Below are 19839 nucleotides of genomic sequence, written 5' to 3'. Positions count from 1 at the left end.
CAACTAATTCTCCCCTCCTTATTCCCTTCCACCTACATTCCTTCCTCTAGCTTCACAATTTGCAACTCTTAAATAGTTTTATCTCATATCCATTGCCTTTTCATCTCTGGCCTTTATCCAATCATCTGCCTATCAAATACCCCCTGACTTGTATCCACCTATTACTTGCCAGGCTTTGTTCTGTGTCCTCCTCTCTTCCAGCTCTCCACCTCTGCTCTCCCCACCCTCACAAGCATTCTGAAGAAGGGTCCCAACCTTAAATGTCACCAATGTAGGTTCATCAGTGATGCTGCCTGACCCGCTGAGTTATTCCAGCACTTTGTGTCTTTTGTTTGTAAGCCAGAAGCTGCAGTTCCTTGTTTCTACATTTTCCAAAACCATATTTCTGATTCTACTTCATAGACATTATTAATTTTCATTAAATATGCATTTATTTCATAATAGGCAGTAAGGGCAAATTTATTCTGAAGATTAACTGCAACTGAATTCGTTCAAATTTAAATGCTAATTTTTGAGCAAGAACCTTGTGTATAAATAGAGGAATTAAAACATAACACCTTAATTCTTGTCCAATCATTTTAATGGATGGGTTTTGAAAATGATGGCTGCATAATCAGTGACAATAAGATATGTTATGAACAACATACAGACTTACAGATGCTGATAGAATGTAAGACAATTTGGCATGCCCCATGTTTTAGCAAGCTTTGACAGTCAAAGCAGTTCAACGTCAAGATATTAAAACTAAAATGCTGAGTATATCTGTGACTGAAAAGATGATCATTTCATTTTAACCTGCGATTGTATCTTTTAAAATAAAGTGATTGTTTAACATTTAGTATTTTTTTATCCATTATTGCTATCCTGCTTTGCATTACAGAAATTATAGAAAACAGAGCAGATTAATGCACAAATGGCAATTTTATTCATACTTATGTTGTACTAAATCAATATAAATTTTATGGTTCTCCCACTGTACTCATATCTTGGCTGTTAAAGACTAGATTTCAATAAATTCTCTTTCACAATAGAATTTCAGATTGGGGCGCCACAATGGTGCAGAGGTATCACAGTGCTGGCGAGTTAGAGCTGGTGCCTCACAGTGCCTGAGACCTGGGTTTGATCCTGACTACAGATGCTGTCTGTGCGGAGTTTGCATGTTCTCCCTGTGACCGCGTGTGTTTCCTCCCACTTACCAAAGATGTGTAGGTTTGTAGGTTAATTTGATTCTGTAAATTGCCTCCGACATGTAGGATGTAAAAGTGGGATAACATAGAACTGATGTACGGGTGATCGATGTCTGGCATGGACTTGGTGGGCTGAAGGGTCTGTTTCCATACTGTATCTCTAAACTAAACTAAACTAAACTAAACTAAACTAGTTTAGTTCAATTTATTGTCATGTGTACTGAGGTACAGTGAAAGTGAACTACAGTTACTAATGTACAATATTAGTAAATAAAATTAACGAATTCAATATTCATACGTTCATTCAGTTCTCTTAATTTGTAAGAAAGTTATGGGCTTTTGACTGTCCTCGATCACAGCTTTTGAGTTAAGTCAATGGAAAAGCAATAGGGAACAAGATGCTAATTTCAGAATATGAAAATGGCCATAACTTTTTTAATACTGAAGATATGAAAGTGAATTAGGTGTCGAATTAAACTTATTTTTATGCTTTATCGGATGGGATAAATTGCAGACTTGATTTTTTAAATCTCAAAATGTTGTAACATTGCTACCAATAGCATGCAAAAGGGTCAACAAAAGTATATTGGGAGCAGTAAGTTCTAGTAAGGGTGAAAAGCTATATTTCCCTGAAAGTGACAACCCAGGTAGAGAGGATGGTGAAGAAGACACATCGTATGCTTGATTTCATAGTTTTGGGCATAGAATATTAAGTTGGGACATGATCTTGTCAATTTAGAAAGCACTGGTTAGACTGCTCTTGGGAATATTGTACGCAGTTATGGTTTGCACACATGCAACAGCCCTGGACAGAGTGAAGAGAAATTTCACCAGGATTTTGCCTGGTTTGGAGAACATTAGTTATAGGTAGAAATCAGATAAACTGTATTTGTTTTCTTTGGAGGCATAGATAATGTCAATAGTCAAAATCATTTTTCCCATGGTAGGAATATCAAAAACAAGTAGGTTTAAGGTGAGAGAAAAGTCGAGTTGAGGGATCTTTTTTTAATACAGAGTATGGTTGAAATCATTGATATCATTGGCCTTACAATCATTATGTTTTGGAGACAATTAGATAGCCACTTAATTAGGTAACGTGCAGAAGGATGTAGCAATAGACTAATTTAGATACCTGAGAGTAAAGACTGAAGTTTATTGATCAAAGCTCACAGATTAATTACTGGTGTATTATTAGCTTGAATATTAAATAATGATTGTTATCGTGAGACTGCACCATGAAATTTGCACTTGTTCTAAATTTATTCATTTGAGGCAATAATTTCTTTATTTAAGAAAAACAGTTTCTGAATTCTTGTTTATTTTCCCCCAGAATGCGCAAAGCCAGCAGCATAAATTTAGGCTAAATACTTTCCTGTAGCATGGAGCTGCTTCTTGCAAAATGGAATTTTGCACAACACTTTTTACATTCCATCTTTCAGCTGGTTTGAGACAACCTGAAGTGATTCATTCAATATGTTGATAAATTTATATAAATCATAAAAGGAGTTGTAAAGAGGTGCAGGTGCTATTCGAAGGATTGGTTCCCGGATGTCAGGCTGAGAAAAGATATGAGAAACAGTGTTATTTTACTGAATAAATGGAAAAAATATATATTTTAAATTAATGCTTTACTCAGTAATATCCTTCACTGTCAACTATGCTCTGCACACGGATGCCTGCTTTTTTGGCTAATGGGTAATAACAGAAACAGACAAAATGGGAGTTTCTAGTTAAGAACTCTTCTGATTAAGAACATTGTCTTTCTTGCATGATTATTTTATCCTGAGTAAATGCATTTTACCATGCTAGGGGAAATGCTGGAAAGCAGGAAAGAAATTAATAAAATCAGTACAATGTATTATTCTCATGACATCTCAGACCATTTTTGTGGAAGTGTTTGTTATTTTATGTTGGGGGGTGTGTGTGTGGGGGGGGGGGGGGAAGGGTGGGAGGGGGGGGAAACTTTTTGAATCTCTCCCTGCACTGAGACCCGACCTTTTCTCGTCGGGTCTCAGTCGTCGTTGAGGCCGCAACGAGGAGCGGCCTCCAACAGGAAGAGACCGGGGACTCAGGTGTCGACTCACCGTTGCCGTCGCGGAGCTGGCCGGGTCCAGAGCGGTGGAGGAGCGCTGCTGCTGCTGCTGCTGCTGCTGCTGCTGCTGCTGCTGCTGCTGCTGCTGCTGCTGCTGCTGATGCTGTTGCTGCTGCTGCTGCTGCTGCTGCTGCTGCTGCCGGAGAGTCGGAGGCTCTCTACAGGTCTGTGGACGACGGCGCCGAGCCCACGGCTCCCTGGGGGGAGACCGCTTTTCGGGGCTTCTGCGGCGGCGACTTCTCCCGCCCGAGTTGCGGGGTCGAAGAGCTCCTGGAGCGGGGCCTAGCACCGCTGCCCCGCGCGGCTGGAATGGCCGCGGACTTTGCGAGCGCACACCGGGGGCTCCAACATCAAGACCCGGTGTGCGACCTCGCACCACCCGGCGTGGCTTCAATGGCCGCGGGACAATCGCCATCGCCAGCCGGGGGCTATGACTTTGACTCTGACATCGGGGGGGGGGAGAGTGCAGTGGAGAGATAAGTTTATTTGGCCTTCCATCACAGTTATGTGATGGATGTTTATGTTAAATGTAATTATGTTGTGTCTGGGGTCTATTTGTGTGTAATGTATGGCTGCAGAAACGGCATTTCGTTTGGACCTCCAGGGGTCCAAATGACAAATAAATTGACTCTTGACTCTCTTGACTCTCTTGAAACCAACAAGTGGCATAAGTCAGATTGAAAATGAAAATTAAGAAAGGGTCGGATTAAGCATAGAGGTTAAGGAATGAAAAATACCATAGAGTTAAACCAAATATTTTTCTTAGCTGATGAAACATTATCCCAAAATGTTAAGAAAGTAAAGTCAGTCCGTGAATAAAATGTGAAGAACAGCAGGCTGTTTTTTACAGAGCAGGTTTTTGAAGCAAACTGTTTCTGTGGGTCATTAATCACAACAGCGAGTTTAAGTGATTTCACTGGCATGCTTCAATTAATGCAGCCAGTTTAATAATCATCTAGAATGGCTGCTGGAAGGCAAATATTAGGCATTCTGGACAAAGCCAGGTTCCAAGGGAGGGGGTTGTAGCTTCACATCAGAGCATAGTGGGGCTGGTGTTGACAGATGTTAAGGGTAAGTACCGATGGGGGCATGCCTTTCTGGTATGGACCTGAAGGAACACCTGTTTTTGTCTGAAGCATCTTTTCAGTATTCTGACCAGTTCCACACCTGACACTGCCAATCTTGAAAGGTGATCTGACTTCTCTGACCTGGAATCAGTTTAAACTTTTTTACATGGAAAACGGTTGGAATATAATGTTCAGTTTGGTCACCCTCCTATAGAAAATATGTTGAAAAGCTGGAAAGACTGCACAGAAGATTTATGAGGAAAGTGCGGAGAAGATTTATGAGGATGTTGCTGAGTGCTTGAGCAACAGGGAGAGGTTGGGCAGGGTAGGGCTTTACAGATGGTCCTCGACTTACAATGGTTTTGACTTATGATATTTCAACTTTACGATGGTGCAAAAGCGATACACATTCAGTAGAAACCATACTTCGAATTTTGAGTTGTGATCTTTTCCCGGGCTAGCGATATGCGGTACGATACTCTCTCGTGATGCTGGTTAATGGCAGCGAGCCGCAGCTCCCAGTCAGCCATGGAATCACGAGTGTGAACAACTGATTCTCTATGGTGTACTGTGTTGCCAGAGTTTTTTTGGATGCAGTGTATTGTGTTTTGTGTTTTTGCATCTCATCATGTCCACAAAATGCCCATCTGTGTCTCCAGCTTCTGGAGAGAAGAAAAAGAGGAAGGTAATTAATCTTGAGATGAAACTCATGATAATTGCCCAGTGTGAAGGCGGCAAGCCAGTAATGGCCATCGCACATGAGTTAGGACTTTTGCAATCAACGATCTTGATCATCTTAAAGGATAAGAAGCTAATCAGTGATGCAATGAAATCGTCAGCATCGGTTAATTCCATGGTCATCACGAAGAAAGAGCTGGGCTGATTAATGATATGGAAAGATTACTTTTCACGTGGATGAAAGACCAGATACAGAAGCGCATACCGCTTAGCCTACTGACGATCCAGGCTAAGGCAAGAAGACTTTTTGATATGCTCAAAGAATGTGCAGATGATCCTATGTACATACAAGTGTTTACAGCAGTTCATGGATGGTTCCAATGCTTCAAAAGCGTCATAATTTTCATAATGTGAAGGTGTGCGGTGAGGCAGCAAATGCCGATACTCAAAGTGCCGAAGTGTTTAAGGAAGAGCTGCATCAGACAATTATGGATGAGAAATATTTGCCAGAACAAATATTTAATGTCGATGAAATGGACTTGTTCTGGAAGCGTATGCCAGAGCGTATATACATTCATCAAGAGTCCAAGACAATGCCAGGATTCAAGACATGCAAAGACCGTGCAATGCTGCTTTTGGGAGGACATGTTGCAGGGTTTAAATTAAAGCGTTTACTAATCTCCCACTCGGAGAATCCTAGAGCATTGAAGAATGTGAGCAAGCAAACGCTTCCTGTTTATTATCGCCATATCAAGAAAGCCTGGGTGACATTAGCATTACTTGAAGACTGGATTTGAAACTGTTTTATTCTGTAGGCAAGAGAATATTGTAGGCAAAACAACCATTTAAAATTCTTCTGATTTTGGATAATGCTCCAGGCCATTCGCAGCATATCGGCGACATGCACCCTGTGTAAAGGTTATGTATTTGCCGCCGAACATAACCACACTCATTCAACCAATGCACCAAGGCACAATAGCTGTGTTCAAAGCTTACTATTTATGGCAAACATTTGTGTAGGCTGCTGAAGCGACTGAATATGACCGAGAGTTTTGGAAAGATTTTAACATTCTGAATGCTATCTGGAACATCGCTGCAGCATGGGAAGAAGTCACACAGCAATGCATGAACGACTATGGAAGAAAGTTATGAAAGCATACGTGAACACATTCAAAGGCTTTTACAAGGATTCTGCTGTTGATGACATGGTAGTAGACCCCCCCCCTCGGCCATGACTGACCATGGGTGATGCATCCTAGTTTGTAGGTGATGTGTGATCTGGTGCAAGCCTGGGCGATGTCATATGGAGGATGGGCTGTAGCCCATGCAGCACGTCCCCCCTCTCCACGTCGCTGATCGATCCAAAGGAACAGCATGGCCGTTACAGTTTGGCACCAGCGCCGTCGCAGGAGCTGCCAGATTGAGGTTGTAGACAACGACGAACTGCTTAGGAGCTCTGACACTGGATTTTCTTGAGGTTTACTCCAGGAGCCTTTTCCATGACTGGATATGGCCACAAGGCAGTGGAGGTTTTAAATCAGTTTTCCCTCTCCTAGATGGACTGCCTTCCCAGGTTGACAAGCCCCATCTGCCCGAGACTCATAGGGGCAGGAGAGTCTACCTTCCCGTGCAGGTCTATAGCACCTGCCCACTGCCCATTGCCCATGATATAGTAAGTAGCAAGATATTAGCGCTTGGGAAACAGCTAGAATTGGACATTGATGAAGATGTTATTCATGAGCTTGTTGGCACTGAGGTTGAAGATCTTTCCAATGAGGAGCTTATCGATCTGGAGGAAGAAAGAAGCTGAGGCAGAGGAAGAAGAAGTTATACCCGAGGCACCGAAAACGTTCACAACAAAGAAGCTATCAGCAGTGGCGTATGGATGCTAGAAGAAATGTACATCAGTTACGAGAGATTTGCAAAAACTGACAGGCAGATACAGGATGCACTTGCTATAGGGAAATATATAATGAAAAGGAGAAACAAACTGTACAGTCAAAACTTGATATCTCACTGAAGAACACTATGCCTGCTAAACAATCAACAAGTATCGGAACGTAACCCCATCGTAACTTGAGGAGCACCTGTATTCCTTGGAGCACAGGAGGCCGAGGGATGATTTTGTAGAGGTATATAAGATCATGAGGGGAATAGAAAGGGTAGATGCAGATGCTGAGTTTTACCCAGAATAACCTGACGTAATTTGTTGAAGGGAAAGATTTAATAGGAACCTGAGGGGCAACTTTTTACACAGAGGATAGTGGGTGTATGGAATGAGCTGCCAGTGGAGGTAGTTGAGGCAGATACTGTAACAATATTTAATAGACATTTGGACAGGTACATTGATATGAACAGTTTAGAGAAATATGGGCCAAATGCGGGCAGGTGGAACTAGTGTAGATGGGCAGGTCGATCAGCATGGACAAATTGGGCCAAAGATTCTGTTTCCATGCAGTACAACTCCATAATCTAATATTGATAACTTTAACAGGACTTCCGCTTCCAAACACTTATCCAATTGCAAATCTTTCTTGCAAGTTAATACAGGTTGTACTTGATATATAAAGTGTGACCAACATTTGATCACATAAAGTACAATTGAACATATCCTTCTACTTCATCGGTGAGACTAACAATGAGCATCAACCATCTCTGACAGTTGGTTTGACTAATAGTTGTGTGCAAAGAACACAATTTAAGGAAGCAATTTAAATAACAATGAAAGGATCATTTCCAGAATTGCCCACATTATGAACATGTAAGCATCTTTTTTCGCCCCTGGATACAAACTTCAAATTCCTGGATGGAAGTGGCTGCCACATAATATATTCTCAATTAATCAAATAGTGAAAGTACATTTTCTTTTGATCATAATTGGAGGGGGGGGGGGGGGGGGGGGGGGGGGGGGGGGGGGGGGGGGGGGGGGGGGGGGGGGGGGGTGCGGGGGGGCGGGCTTCAAACGAGTTAGAGGTTAAACGTAAATAAAATTCATCCTCATGACAACATAACCAAAACACCACATTTCAGGAGTCTGCAGTCAAGCATAAAGCACTGTGTTTTTCTATTTAATAATGTAGTGTTTCAAGCTGAAATTTGTCAAGCTGCTGAAATGGTTCTTTGGCAGAAGCTGGGAAATTGAGTTCACTCAGGCAGAGATTTTCAAGAACCAAAGTTCTATAGTTATGAATTTAGTTGTCTTCTATTTGCAATATATTGTTCTATTTGCGAGCGACCTGAAAGCTACAATACTGGAGGTTCTTCACAAAAGAGAAAATCATTAGAAAATATGTTTACAATGGAAAATAAATAGAAATGGGATCAAAAAAAGAGATTGTTATTTCAGGAATTGTACCAGTACATAACCTTTCATGCCAAAAGTAAGCTACAGAATCCATATGTTTATAAATATCAAAGTTGTAGAAGATCTTGTGTGTTAGATTTCTGTCCATTTCAAGAAGTCATTTTTTCACACTTGCTTTGCCTACCTGAGTGTTAGTTATTGAATTTCCTTTCTCTGCAAAGTTCAGAACAGATACCGTGGTTCAAAACACCCACTCCTGTTTCCGTAAGAAAAACAGAATGTGCGGAAATACTCCACAGTTCAGTTAGTCACCATGAGCGTTATTATACTGAGCCCTATATATAATGCTGCCTGACCTGTTGAGTATTTCAAGTACTTCCTGCTCTTATTTCAAATTACCAGCATCTGCATCTTTTGATTTTCAACTCTTAATTCCATATCTGAAATTAATCAAAATGTAATAAAAATAATGCCTCTGGTTCATTTATTTAGGTTGAATTTTTAAGGATTGGATTGAGAATCTTCACAATTGGTACAGAATGTGATAATGACCAGATGTTTAAAACCAGTTTGCATCACAGTTCATGTTTCTTCCCGAGACATTGTTTCGCCTCAGCTATTTAATGAAGTAAGGGGCACCTCAGATGTCGTAGAATGGTAAAGCCCTAACTTGGGAGCAGGTGTGCCAGAGATGGATAAATTAGAAGTAGGGGATGGCATGTTTGCAAGAGACAGGGTGGTGAGAGATGTAGCAGTCGGCGGGTTTGTAGTAGATGTAAGTCGTTAGTGTGTCCTGTGTTGGAGACAGAGATATCAAGAAAGAGGAGAGAGGTTATATGGATGGGAAGGGAATGGAGGGTTATGGTCTGAGCACAGGTATATGGGACTAGGGGAGATTATGTGTTCGGCACGGACTAGAAGGGTCGAGATGGCCTGTTTCCGTGCTGTAATTGTTATATGGTTATATGGTTATAGGAGTTCAAAATAGTCTAAGTGAATTTGAGGGCAGGGTGGAAATTAGAGGTAAAGTTATCAATCAATGAGTTCTACATGGATGCAAGAGGCATCCCGAATGCAACAATTGATGTAGCGGAGAAAGTTTTGGAGGATGGTACCAGTGTAAATTTGGAACAAACCAATTTGAACTATGCTGGAAAATGGTGCTGGAGTAGAAGAGCAGCCATGAATTGATGTTTGATGGAGCAGACTTTAAAAACAAAATGGCTTAATCCCATTCTTACTTATTGTTCTTAACCTAATTCAACCTTCTGAAACTTGGTTCATTTTAGAAGGTAGGATTAGGTTAAGAACAGTAAGTATGAGATCCTGGAGGCCACAGCTCTTTAATTACACCTAAGTATATATTTCAATACACTAAGATTTCTGTATTTACTTTCACCCTCTCCTCTCGCTCTCTCTCTCTCTCCAAATCCATTTGCCAGTTAATTTAAATCTGCATACCCTGACCTTTAAAGGAAATCTGTTTTTCCTATTTAATCCAGAATCCTCAGAATTTTACACACGTCAGTGAAGTCTACCCAGTTTGCTTTGTACCAAGGAAACCAATGCTAGCTTATTCAATCTTTCCTCACAGCTACAATTTTCCAGTCTTAACAACATCATCATTAATCTCCAATCCAGTACAGTCACATATTTCCTCTAATGCAGTGACCTGAACTATAAATAATAGTCAAGATCTAGTTTAACTGGCAATGTGCAGTTGGAACATAGAATATTGAGAAATATAACACTGGAACAGGACCACAATGCCTATGGCATTATTTGGCTGCATATGCTCTGTATTGTTTCAGCCCCTGTCTGTTCATGTGCCCATTCATGTGCCTTTAAATGTTACAATATCTGTTTTCCAACATTTTCCAAGGCAACACGATTTTATGCACCTACCACACTGTTTAACAAGAAAAATGCCTCATAAAATCCTTTAAATTTGCCCCCTCTCACCTTAAATCCATTCTCTGTGGTACTTGACATCTCCACCCTGGGATAAAGACTATCAACCAGATTTATGAATATCATAATTTTATATATCTCTACCAGATCTCTAAGTTCTTCCAACCATTCCATATGTTTAATCCAGGCAACATCCTGGTGAACCTCTTTTGCGCCCACTCCAAAGCCTCCAGAGATGGTTACTCTAAACCGTGTGTGCGGACGTGGCGCCGACGGATGAGAGACCGAAGAAAAGAAGTCAAAGCCAAAGAACGGAATGGAAACGAGCCGAAACGACAATGAACCGAAGGAGTCCGAAGATGAAACGCTGACTAACCGAAAGGATGGGACGCCTAAATGCAAACTAACCGAACGGGCGGGACGCCTAAATCCCAAGGAACCAAAAGGCTGCGTCACCTAAAAGCAAACTTACCGAATGGCCGCTCTGTTGAAACACTACCTACCCGAAAGGCAGCGTCACCTACAGGCCAAAGGACCGACTGCCATCAACAGAAAATTCCAATTACGGACTTGATGTTGCCAGGGGGCGGGACTTGTCAGCGATTGGTCCAGACCCCCACGTCCATCACATCACTGTGAAGGCATGAACATTGTCCCACACCTCCGCTCCACCCGACCCGCAGCCCGTGGAAGAGTGGGGGCTGTCCCGAGCGATGCTCTCCTTCGGCCATTCAACTTGGCGCTTGGGTTCAGATTGCCCAGTCACCTATAGCTTGTGTGAGAAAACGAACCCCACGCTCCCGACGCAGCGTTCCGCCTTTTCAGTTAGTTTGCATTTAGGCGTCCCATCCTTTTGGTTAGTAGGAGTTTCATCTTTCGGTTTATTGGCGTTTCGGCCTCGTTTCCATTCCGTTCTTTGGCTTCGACTTCTTTGCTTCGGCTTCTTGTCTGTCGGCGCCACGTCCGGGTACCACTCTAAACAATGGCCCTAAAATTAATAATATATCTATGGATATTAATTTGTTTTCAATTTCATTTGCAAAGTTCAAACAAATATTTTCAGTTTGCTTGCACTGCAAAGTAGATTGGTGCGTAGTGCACATGATACTCCTTTAGATTAGAAATATTCAGAGCAGGTAGATCACGGTATCATATAATGGTGATTTAGGCCTGATATTGACATAAATATGCTATGTCAAAGCAACTGCCTCTATATCATATCCATTGATGGCAACTTACCATGGCGTATCTATTGATTGTCTCATAAAAGAGGCCATCCTTAATTCAGTTGCTTTATAGAGTACTTTTTTCGTGAATTGTAGTGATGCTTGTGGGAGACAAGAGTTGTTTGTGCCAAATTTTGTCTTTTGTTGAACTCCTTAGAGGTTCAGGAATCTTGAACGAATGCTGAGTTTTAAACTTGATGGATACATGAAACTAATTAATCCAAATATGGATATCTCTTGGCATTCAGCAAGAAAGGAAGGCCAAAGACGAGATCATTTTGTGTACTGGGAGAAAACCCCAGGAGAAGCAGCAGGAGGAAGAATAGTGCTAATTGCTTTGGAAGTACTTTTTTTTGTTAGGATTTCAGGAGAGCATGACGAGACTTTTGGAAGAAGGTTCTTTTTGAAAAAATGCCACAAGTTATTATGCTACAACTACAGTTGCTGCTATATTTCGGAAAGGCCTATGTATCAGTCAAGATAACAATCGATGAATTAAAATATCTCTAACTCATTTGAGACTGATATTGGAGATGTAGGTCATATCTCCCAATTTCCATTATATTATCAGGGGTTACAAAGTCTCGCCACTCAGAGAAGCAAGTTCATCTCTCCATGGAGAAAGAGTAGAAAGCAGAATATATAATGAAAGAGATCGGGTTAGGAATAAAAGATAGCAGGAACTTCTTTACGTTTAAACTGTCAGAACCAGACTGACAGTGCTATGCCTGTGGTGAAGATGGTCATGAATGGAAATATCTTTTTGCTGAGAATTAGCCAGTCCATGAGCCGATGCAATAAAATGGAAATCTAATCAGAAATTAGTAAATAAGGGCAAGACCCATACTTCATGATGACACATTAACTTGTATTTATTCACTGTATAGGATGCAGGCATCAGTGTTAGGCTAGCATTTGTTACTCATCCCAAGTTGCCCGTGAGAAGAAGCTGATGAGCATCCTTCCAGTACCAGGGTAGTCAATCTGATGAAGAGAATCACAAGGTATTGCAGGCAGATTGTTGCAAGATTTGGAATTAATAACTACAATATATTTATGTCTAGAACTTAGGTTGTTGGAAGAGAATCTGTAGCTGATGTGTGCCTGGGTGTCAGCTGCCATTGTCCTTCCCATTGTTAAGAGTAATGGGGTTGGAAGTTGCTGTTGGAGCAACCTAGGTGAACAGTGGCTGTGTATTTTACAGATAGTACAGACTGCAGACATTGTGCTCCAGTGATGGAAGGATTGAATGGTGATTGGGTTATTGTGTCTTAAATAGGGTCAAGTTGCCTGTGTGTTTATGGAGCTACAACTATCCCAAGTGAAGTGGAATATGTTTGTTCACACTCCTGACGTGGCTTGTACATGGTGGAAATATTCTGGAGAACAAGGACACGAGTCTCTTCAGGAATCCCAATCCCCGGTAACTCCCTTCCATGAGCGTCACAGTAGAGAAGTTGGTAGAGCTGCTGCCTCACAGTGCCAGAGACCAGGGTTCGATCCTGACCCCGGGTGCAGTCTGTGTGGAGTTTGCACTTTCTCCCAGTGACTGGGTAGGTTTTCTCAGGATCTTCCGGTTTCCACTAACATCCCAATGAAGTTCAGGTACGTAGGTTAATTGACTTTGTAAAATTGCCCCTGATGATTAGGCAGTGGGATAACAAAGCACTGGTGTAAATGAGTTGGCATGGACTCAGTGGGCTAAATATCTGATTCCATTATGTATTTCTGAAAAAGGACAGATCCTGTCTGATTTTAAATTATATCACAATTCCTTCATTATCGCTATGTCAAAATCCTGCAACCACCACCATTGCAATCTATCACAAACGCAGCCCTTCCATTTCAAGGGGAATTATAAACAGCTGTGAAAGGCTAATCTGTCTATTATCCCATTATCCTTTAAATTGAATAAACAATAATCTCTGAATATTTAAATTTAGTGCAGAGTTCAGCAAATCATACTGTCAGTTAACAAAACAATTTCTCCCCTTTTTAAAGTTAGAGATGAGATTTTAATTTGCATCAGCCTGCTTTAACTGATGCAAGATGCCCCTGAAATGGCTCCCATTGAAGAAGATTTACTGTATTAAGTAGCTGGTAAGGATCTGGCTGGATGTTACAGTAACAAAACCAAGGTTGGATCCAAGATTATATCTGCACCTGATCACAAAAGGTGTGCATGATGATTCCATTGCATATTTTCCTATGCACCAAATTTCCATATCATGAAATTCAATACCTTCGAGTCATAGAGTGATACAGCGTGGAAACAGGCCCCTCGGCCCAACTTTCACATACCAGTCCCGCGTTGGGCACCTATCCCTCCAAACCTGCCCTATCCATCCATGTATTCAGTCCTAAAATGTAAGAATCTCAAAGAATAGGTGAGGAGGAGGGATCCCATTTATGGCAAACACTTAATTCCCAACAATTACCAACAAATGCTTGTTATACTTACGACGACACCTCTCTTTGAGAGTTCCACAAAAATCTTGTTGATGTGGTCTGAGAACAACAATGAGAGCTGGCAGCCTCTTTCTTCAACATTTGAGGGAGTAATGATATTGATGAATAGTTTCTGTGGGTTATCTGGAACTTTTGAATGATAATGTTTGATCAGATACTCCAAGTAGCCAGTAAGCAAAACAGATTTTTTACGCAATGCTTTCTTGTCAGCTTGATTGAAGATCTGGAAACAAAATAGAACTAATCATAAATATATCTGTCAAAATCAAAATAAATATATCATAAAATACAATCCTGAATAAACATTTGAATTATTTTTGTCTCGAAAAATGATTGTTTTGCAAGGAATTATTCACAGTTACATTTGCTTGAATAACACCAAGTAACTTTGGGATCTCTGTGCAAACTTAATGATTTTAAAACTGCTGACACTTGCAGAGTGTTCTTGTTGACTGTTCCAATTTCGACTAGTCTTGGAATCCATAATAGGAGTGCAAATTCAGAAAACTTCAAGAAACGCGGTGGTTTACATACACCAGTTAGCATCAACAGAGATGGTTGAGAGCTTCAGTTGTTGGGTGTAAATACCACCAATAATTTGTCCTTGTTCAATCACATTGACTCTATGGCCAGAAAGAACAGCAACGGCACCACCTCCTCAGAAAACAAAGGATGTTTGATAAGTCTACATTGACTCTTATCAACTTCTGGACATGCACCAGTCGGGTAGAAAGCATCCTATCAGGATTAATCACAACTTGGTTTGGCAACAGCGCTGCCCAAGATGGCAAGAAATTGAAGAGAGCAGTGGAGGCAGCCCAGGCCATCACACAAACCAGCCTCTCTCCGATCTACACTTCACTCTGCCTCAGATCAGAGTCCAACACAATCAAGGAACACATACCTCTTCTTCCCTCTCCGATCAGGCAGAAAATCAAAACCATGTATCAACAGATTGAGAAACAGCTTCTTGCATGCTGTTATCATACTACCGGATAGACTTCTCAAAAGCCAAGGGTGCAATTCTGCTCTCCCAACCTGCTGCATTGTGGCCATTGTAATTCAATGGCATGGTGTTACAAGAAAGCATCTAAATAGAAACATACCATAGAAACATAGAAAATATGTGCAGGGGTAGGTCCTATGGCCTTTCGAGCCAACACTGTCTTTCAATATGATCATGGCTGATCATCCAAAATCCAACAGATTCACAACTCTCTGGGAGAAAAGGTTTTTCCTCACCTCAGTCCTAAATAGCCTTCCCCTTATTCTTAAACAGAGACCCCTGGTTCTGGACTTCTTCAATGATGTGAGAGTACTTGCCTCCACTCTCCCCTTAGACAGTCTGTTCCAGATTTCAACTATCCTCTGAATGAATATATTCTCCCTCAGTTCCCCTCTAAATTAGATTCCTTTCCCAACAACCTAAGTTCTCGACATAAATATATTGTAGTTATGAGCAATAGCAAAGTAGAGGTTATTCTTATCTACCTTATCTGTATCCATCATAATTGTGTATACCTCAACCTCCTCTGCTGGAAAGAAAGCAAAGTCTGCCTATCCAGTCTCTCCTCATAACTGAAACACTTTATCGCAGCCAACATTCTGTTCCTCACTTACTCCAGTGCAATCCCATACTTCCTATAGTATGGCAAACAGAACTGCACGCCAGGGTTGCAACAGCGAACGAACCTAATGTTTTAACATTATGTACCATAATCTTCCCATTTTTTTATTATATGCTCTGGCCAATGAAAGAAAGAATCCCACATGCTTTCTTAACCATGTTACCCACTTGTGTTCTTCAACCGCAGGAGATGCAACACCTGTCCCTATACCTTCTCCCTCGACTCTGTCCAGGGACCCCGACAGTCCTTTCAGGTTAGGCAGAGGTTCACTTGCACCTCCTCCAAACTCATCTACTGTATCCATTGTTTAAGATGTGGACACTTATACATCGGTGAGAACAAATGTAGACGAGGCAATCGTTTCACTGAACACCTTCGCTCAGTCCGCCTGGATCTATCTGATCTCCCGGTTGCTAAACACTTTTATTCCTCTCCCCTTTCGCACACTGGCCTTTCTATCCTAAGTCTCCTCCATGGCAGAGTGAGGCTAAATGTAAATTGGAGGAACAGCATCACATATTTCGCTTGGGCAGCTTACAGCCCAGGGTAATGAATATTGATTTCTTGAACTTCAAGTAACCCCTGCATTCCCTCACTTTCCATCCTTCCCTCACCCAAGGCACACCAGCTTTTCATTCTCAATGTCAAACAAACAGCTAACAATGGCCTGTTTGTTTATCATTGTTATTTTTTTACATATTTTTCATTCATTGGTTCTATAACTGTCTATATCATCATCTACATCTCTTATCTCTTTCCAATGACTTTCAGTCTAAAGAAGGGTCTCAACCTGAAACATCACCCATTCCTTTTCCCCAGAGATGCTGCCTGTCCAGCATTTTGTGTCTATCTTTGGTTTAAACCAGCATCTGCCATTCCTTCCTACACATTTTACCTACTTGTGTTGCTGCTTTCTTGCATCCTTGGACGTATACACCAAAACTCCTAGAGTTCTAAATGTCATTGTGTAAACAGTGCATTCAGAAAGTATTCAAACCCCTTCACTTTTTCCACTTTTTGTTATGTTGCAGCCTTATTTTAAAATGGATTACATTCTTTTTTTTTTATCATCAATCTACACACAATACCCCAGAATGAAGAAGTGAAACGCGTGTTTAGAAATTTATAAAGAAATATCACATTTATATAAGTATTCAGACCCTTTGATATTGTTAATATAGGCTAAATTAAAGACACTATAAAATGGAGGATCCCTGCATGTCAGAATTGCTTAACCATTGTCAGCTGAAATTTACAGGCTTTGATTGGCGCCAGCCAGTCTAGGCACAGACTGATATGCAGGATGGTAAGGGGTCCAGGTGTCTTCCATGTTTCTCTTAAATTGATAACATGTATAGTGGATTTGCAAACTAACTTTAAAGACATCGTTTGGATTGGACTGCTGCAAAAGCATTGTAAAACAGTTTTAATTGGTGATTGGTCGAACTGTTGAGCCTTGGAGAAATTGTTTGATTCCCAGGGCACAGGGTTCAAGCTTCCTTCGAGAGCTTTCCTTCTTATACAATGTATGAACTGTTGTATTATTGGGTTAGGGGAATGCCTATTATAACATATAACATATAACATATAACATATAACAATTACAGCACGGCAACAGGCCATCTCGGCCCTACAAGACCGTGCCGAACAATTTTTTTTTTCCCCTTAGTCCCACCTGCCTGCACTCATACCATACCCCTCCATTCCCTTCTCATCCATATGCCTATCCAATTTATTTTTAAATGATACCAATGAACCTGCCTCCACCACTTCCACTGGAAGCTCATTCCACACCGCTACCACTCTCTGAGTAAAGAAGTTCCCCCTCATATTACCCCTAAACTTCTGTCCCTTAATTCTGAAGTCATGACCTCTTGTTTGAATCTTCCCTATTCTCAAAGGGAAAAGCTTGTCCACATCAACTCTGTCTATCCCTCTCATCATTTTAAAGACCTCTATCAAGTCCCCCCTTAACCTTCTGCGCTCCAGAGAATAAAGACCTAACTTATTCAACCTATCTCTGTAACTTAGTTGTTGAAACCCAGGCAACATTCTAGTAAATCTCCTCTGTACTCTCTCTATTTTGCTGACATCCTTCCTATAATTGGGCGACCAAAATTGTACACCATACTCCAGATTTGGTCTCACCAATGCCTTGTACAATTTTAACATTACATCCCAGCTTCTATACTCAATGCTCTGATTTATAAAGGCTAGCATACCAAAAGCTTTCTTTACCACCCTATCTATATGAGATTCCACCTTCAAGGAACTATGCACGGTTATACCCAGATCCCTCTGTTCAACTGTATTCTTCAATTCCCTACCATTTACCATATACGTCCTATTTTGATTTGTCCTGCCAAGGTGTAGCACCTCACATTTATCAGCATTAAACTCCATCTGCCATCTTTCAGCCCATTTTTCCAAATGGCCTAAATCACTCTGTAGACTTTGGAAATCCTCTTCTTTATCCACAACACCCCCTATCTTGGTATCATCTGCATACTTACTAATTCAATTTGCCACATTTTCATCCAGATCATTGATGTACATGACAAACAACAAAGGACCCAACACAGATCCCTGTGGCACCCCACTAGTCACCTGCCTCCAACCCGATAAACAGCCATCCACCATTACCCTCTGGCTTCTCCCATTCAGCCACTGTTGAATCCATCTTGCTATTCCTGCATTTATACCCAACAGTTGAACCTTCTTAACCAACCTTCCATGAGGAACCTTGTCAAAGGCCTTACTAAAGTCCATATAGACAACATCCACTGCTTTACCCTCATCAATTTCCCTAGTAACCTCTTCAAAAAATTCAAGAAGATTAGTCAAACATGACCTTCCAGGCACAAATCCATGTTGACTGTTCCCAATCAGACCCTGTTTATCTAGATGCTTATATATATTATCTCTAAGTATCTTTTCCATTAATTTGCCCACCACTGAAGTCAAACTAACAGGTCTATAATTGCTAGGTTTACTCTTAGAACCCTTTTTAAACAATGGAACAACATGCGCAGTACGCCAATCCTCGGGGACTATTCCCGTTTCTAATGACATTTGAAATATTTCTGTCATAGCCCCGGCTATTTCTACTAACTTCATAAATCAGAGCATTGAGTATAGAAGCTGGGGTGTAATGTTAACTTCCCTCAATGTCCTTGGGAATATCCTGTCAGGACCTGGAGACTTATCCACTTTTATATTTTTCAAAAGTGTCAGTACTTCCTCTTCTTTGAATCTCACAATTTCCATAGCTACTCTACTTGTTTCCCTTACCTCACATAATTCAATATCCTTCTCCTTGGTGAATACCGAAGAAAAAAAATTGTTCAATATCTCCCCCATCTCTTTTGGCTCTGCAGATAACTGTCCACGCTGTCTCTCCAATGGACCAATTTTATCCCTCGTTATCCTTTTGCTATTATTATAGCTGTAGAAACCCTTTGGATTTACTTTCACCTTACTTGCCAAAGCAACCTCATATCTTCTTTTAGCTTTTCTAATTTCATTCTTAAGATTCTTTTTACATTCCTTATACTCCTCAAGCACCTCATTTACTTCATGCTGCCTATAATTATTGTAGATCTCCCTCTTTTTCCGAACAAGATGTCCAATTTCCCTTGAAAACCAGGGCTCTTTCCAATTTTTACTGTTTCCTTTCAACTGAACAGGAACATAAAGATTCTGTACTCTTAAAATTTCCCCTTTAAATGTCCTCCATTTCTCTTCTACATCTTTCCCATAAAACAAAATGTCCCAGTTCACTCCTTTTAAATCATCTCGCATCTCATCAAAGTTAGCCTTTCTCCAATCAAAAATCTCAACCCTAGGTCCAGTTCTGTATGGGGTTAATCGATATCTGTAATTGGGTTATTGAGAGACCTTCTCCATGTGGTTCGGCCCCTCGAGGTCCCGGGACATATAAAAGTCCGCGATCACAAGGCTCAGCGTCGATCTTCTGGAAGAGCGCTCGGGACTGCTTGAACTTCTGTAGTGTCTCTGTCTGAGCGATGCCTAGAGGGCTTGAACAGGCAGACGCGAGGAACCCGCAGTGGGATAGGTACAGTGTTTGATCTGTGACGCGCTTTTGGTAAAATAAAATTTTGTTGTTTCAAGTGCTTGATTCAGTGTTTTTACTGAAACTGGACTGGGGGGAAGCTTAGAAATGAGCAATTACCACTATGACACTCAAAATTCAGCTTAGGTTCATCCTGTTTCCATTGATTATCCTTGAGATGTTTCTACAACTTGATTGGAGTCCA

General features: G+C 41.1%; 1 protein-coding gene across 1 annotated transcript in view; it reads right to left on the bottom strand.

Annotated features, from left to right (window-relative positions):
* Positions 1–562: 562 nt before the first annotated feature.
* kynu (kynureninase) overlaps positions 563–19839 on the bottom strand; it is a 221569-nt gene continuing 202292 nt past the window's right edge. Inside the window, exons 13-14 of the mRNA XM_055638665.1 lie at positions 13927–14157; positions 563–2743 (exon numbers count right to left, since the gene is read on the bottom strand). Of these exons, the coding sequence (XP_055494640.1) occupies positions 2609–2743; positions 13927–14157 (366 nt within the window). The 3' untranslated portion in view covers positions 563–2608. The remainder of the gene's footprint in view (positions 2744–13926; positions 14158–19839) is intronic.

Source organism: Leucoraja erinacea, chromosome 7, assembly GCF_028641065.1.
Source record: "Leucoraja erinacea ecotype New England chromosome 7, Leri_hhj_1, whole genome shotgun sequence".
NCBI lineage: Eukaryota > Metazoa > Chordata > Chondrichthyes > Rajiformes > Rajidae > Leucoraja > Leucoraja erinaceus.
The sequence above is the reverse complement of the archived record's forward strand: the minus strand, read 5'-3'. Positions and strand labels throughout refer to the sequence as shown.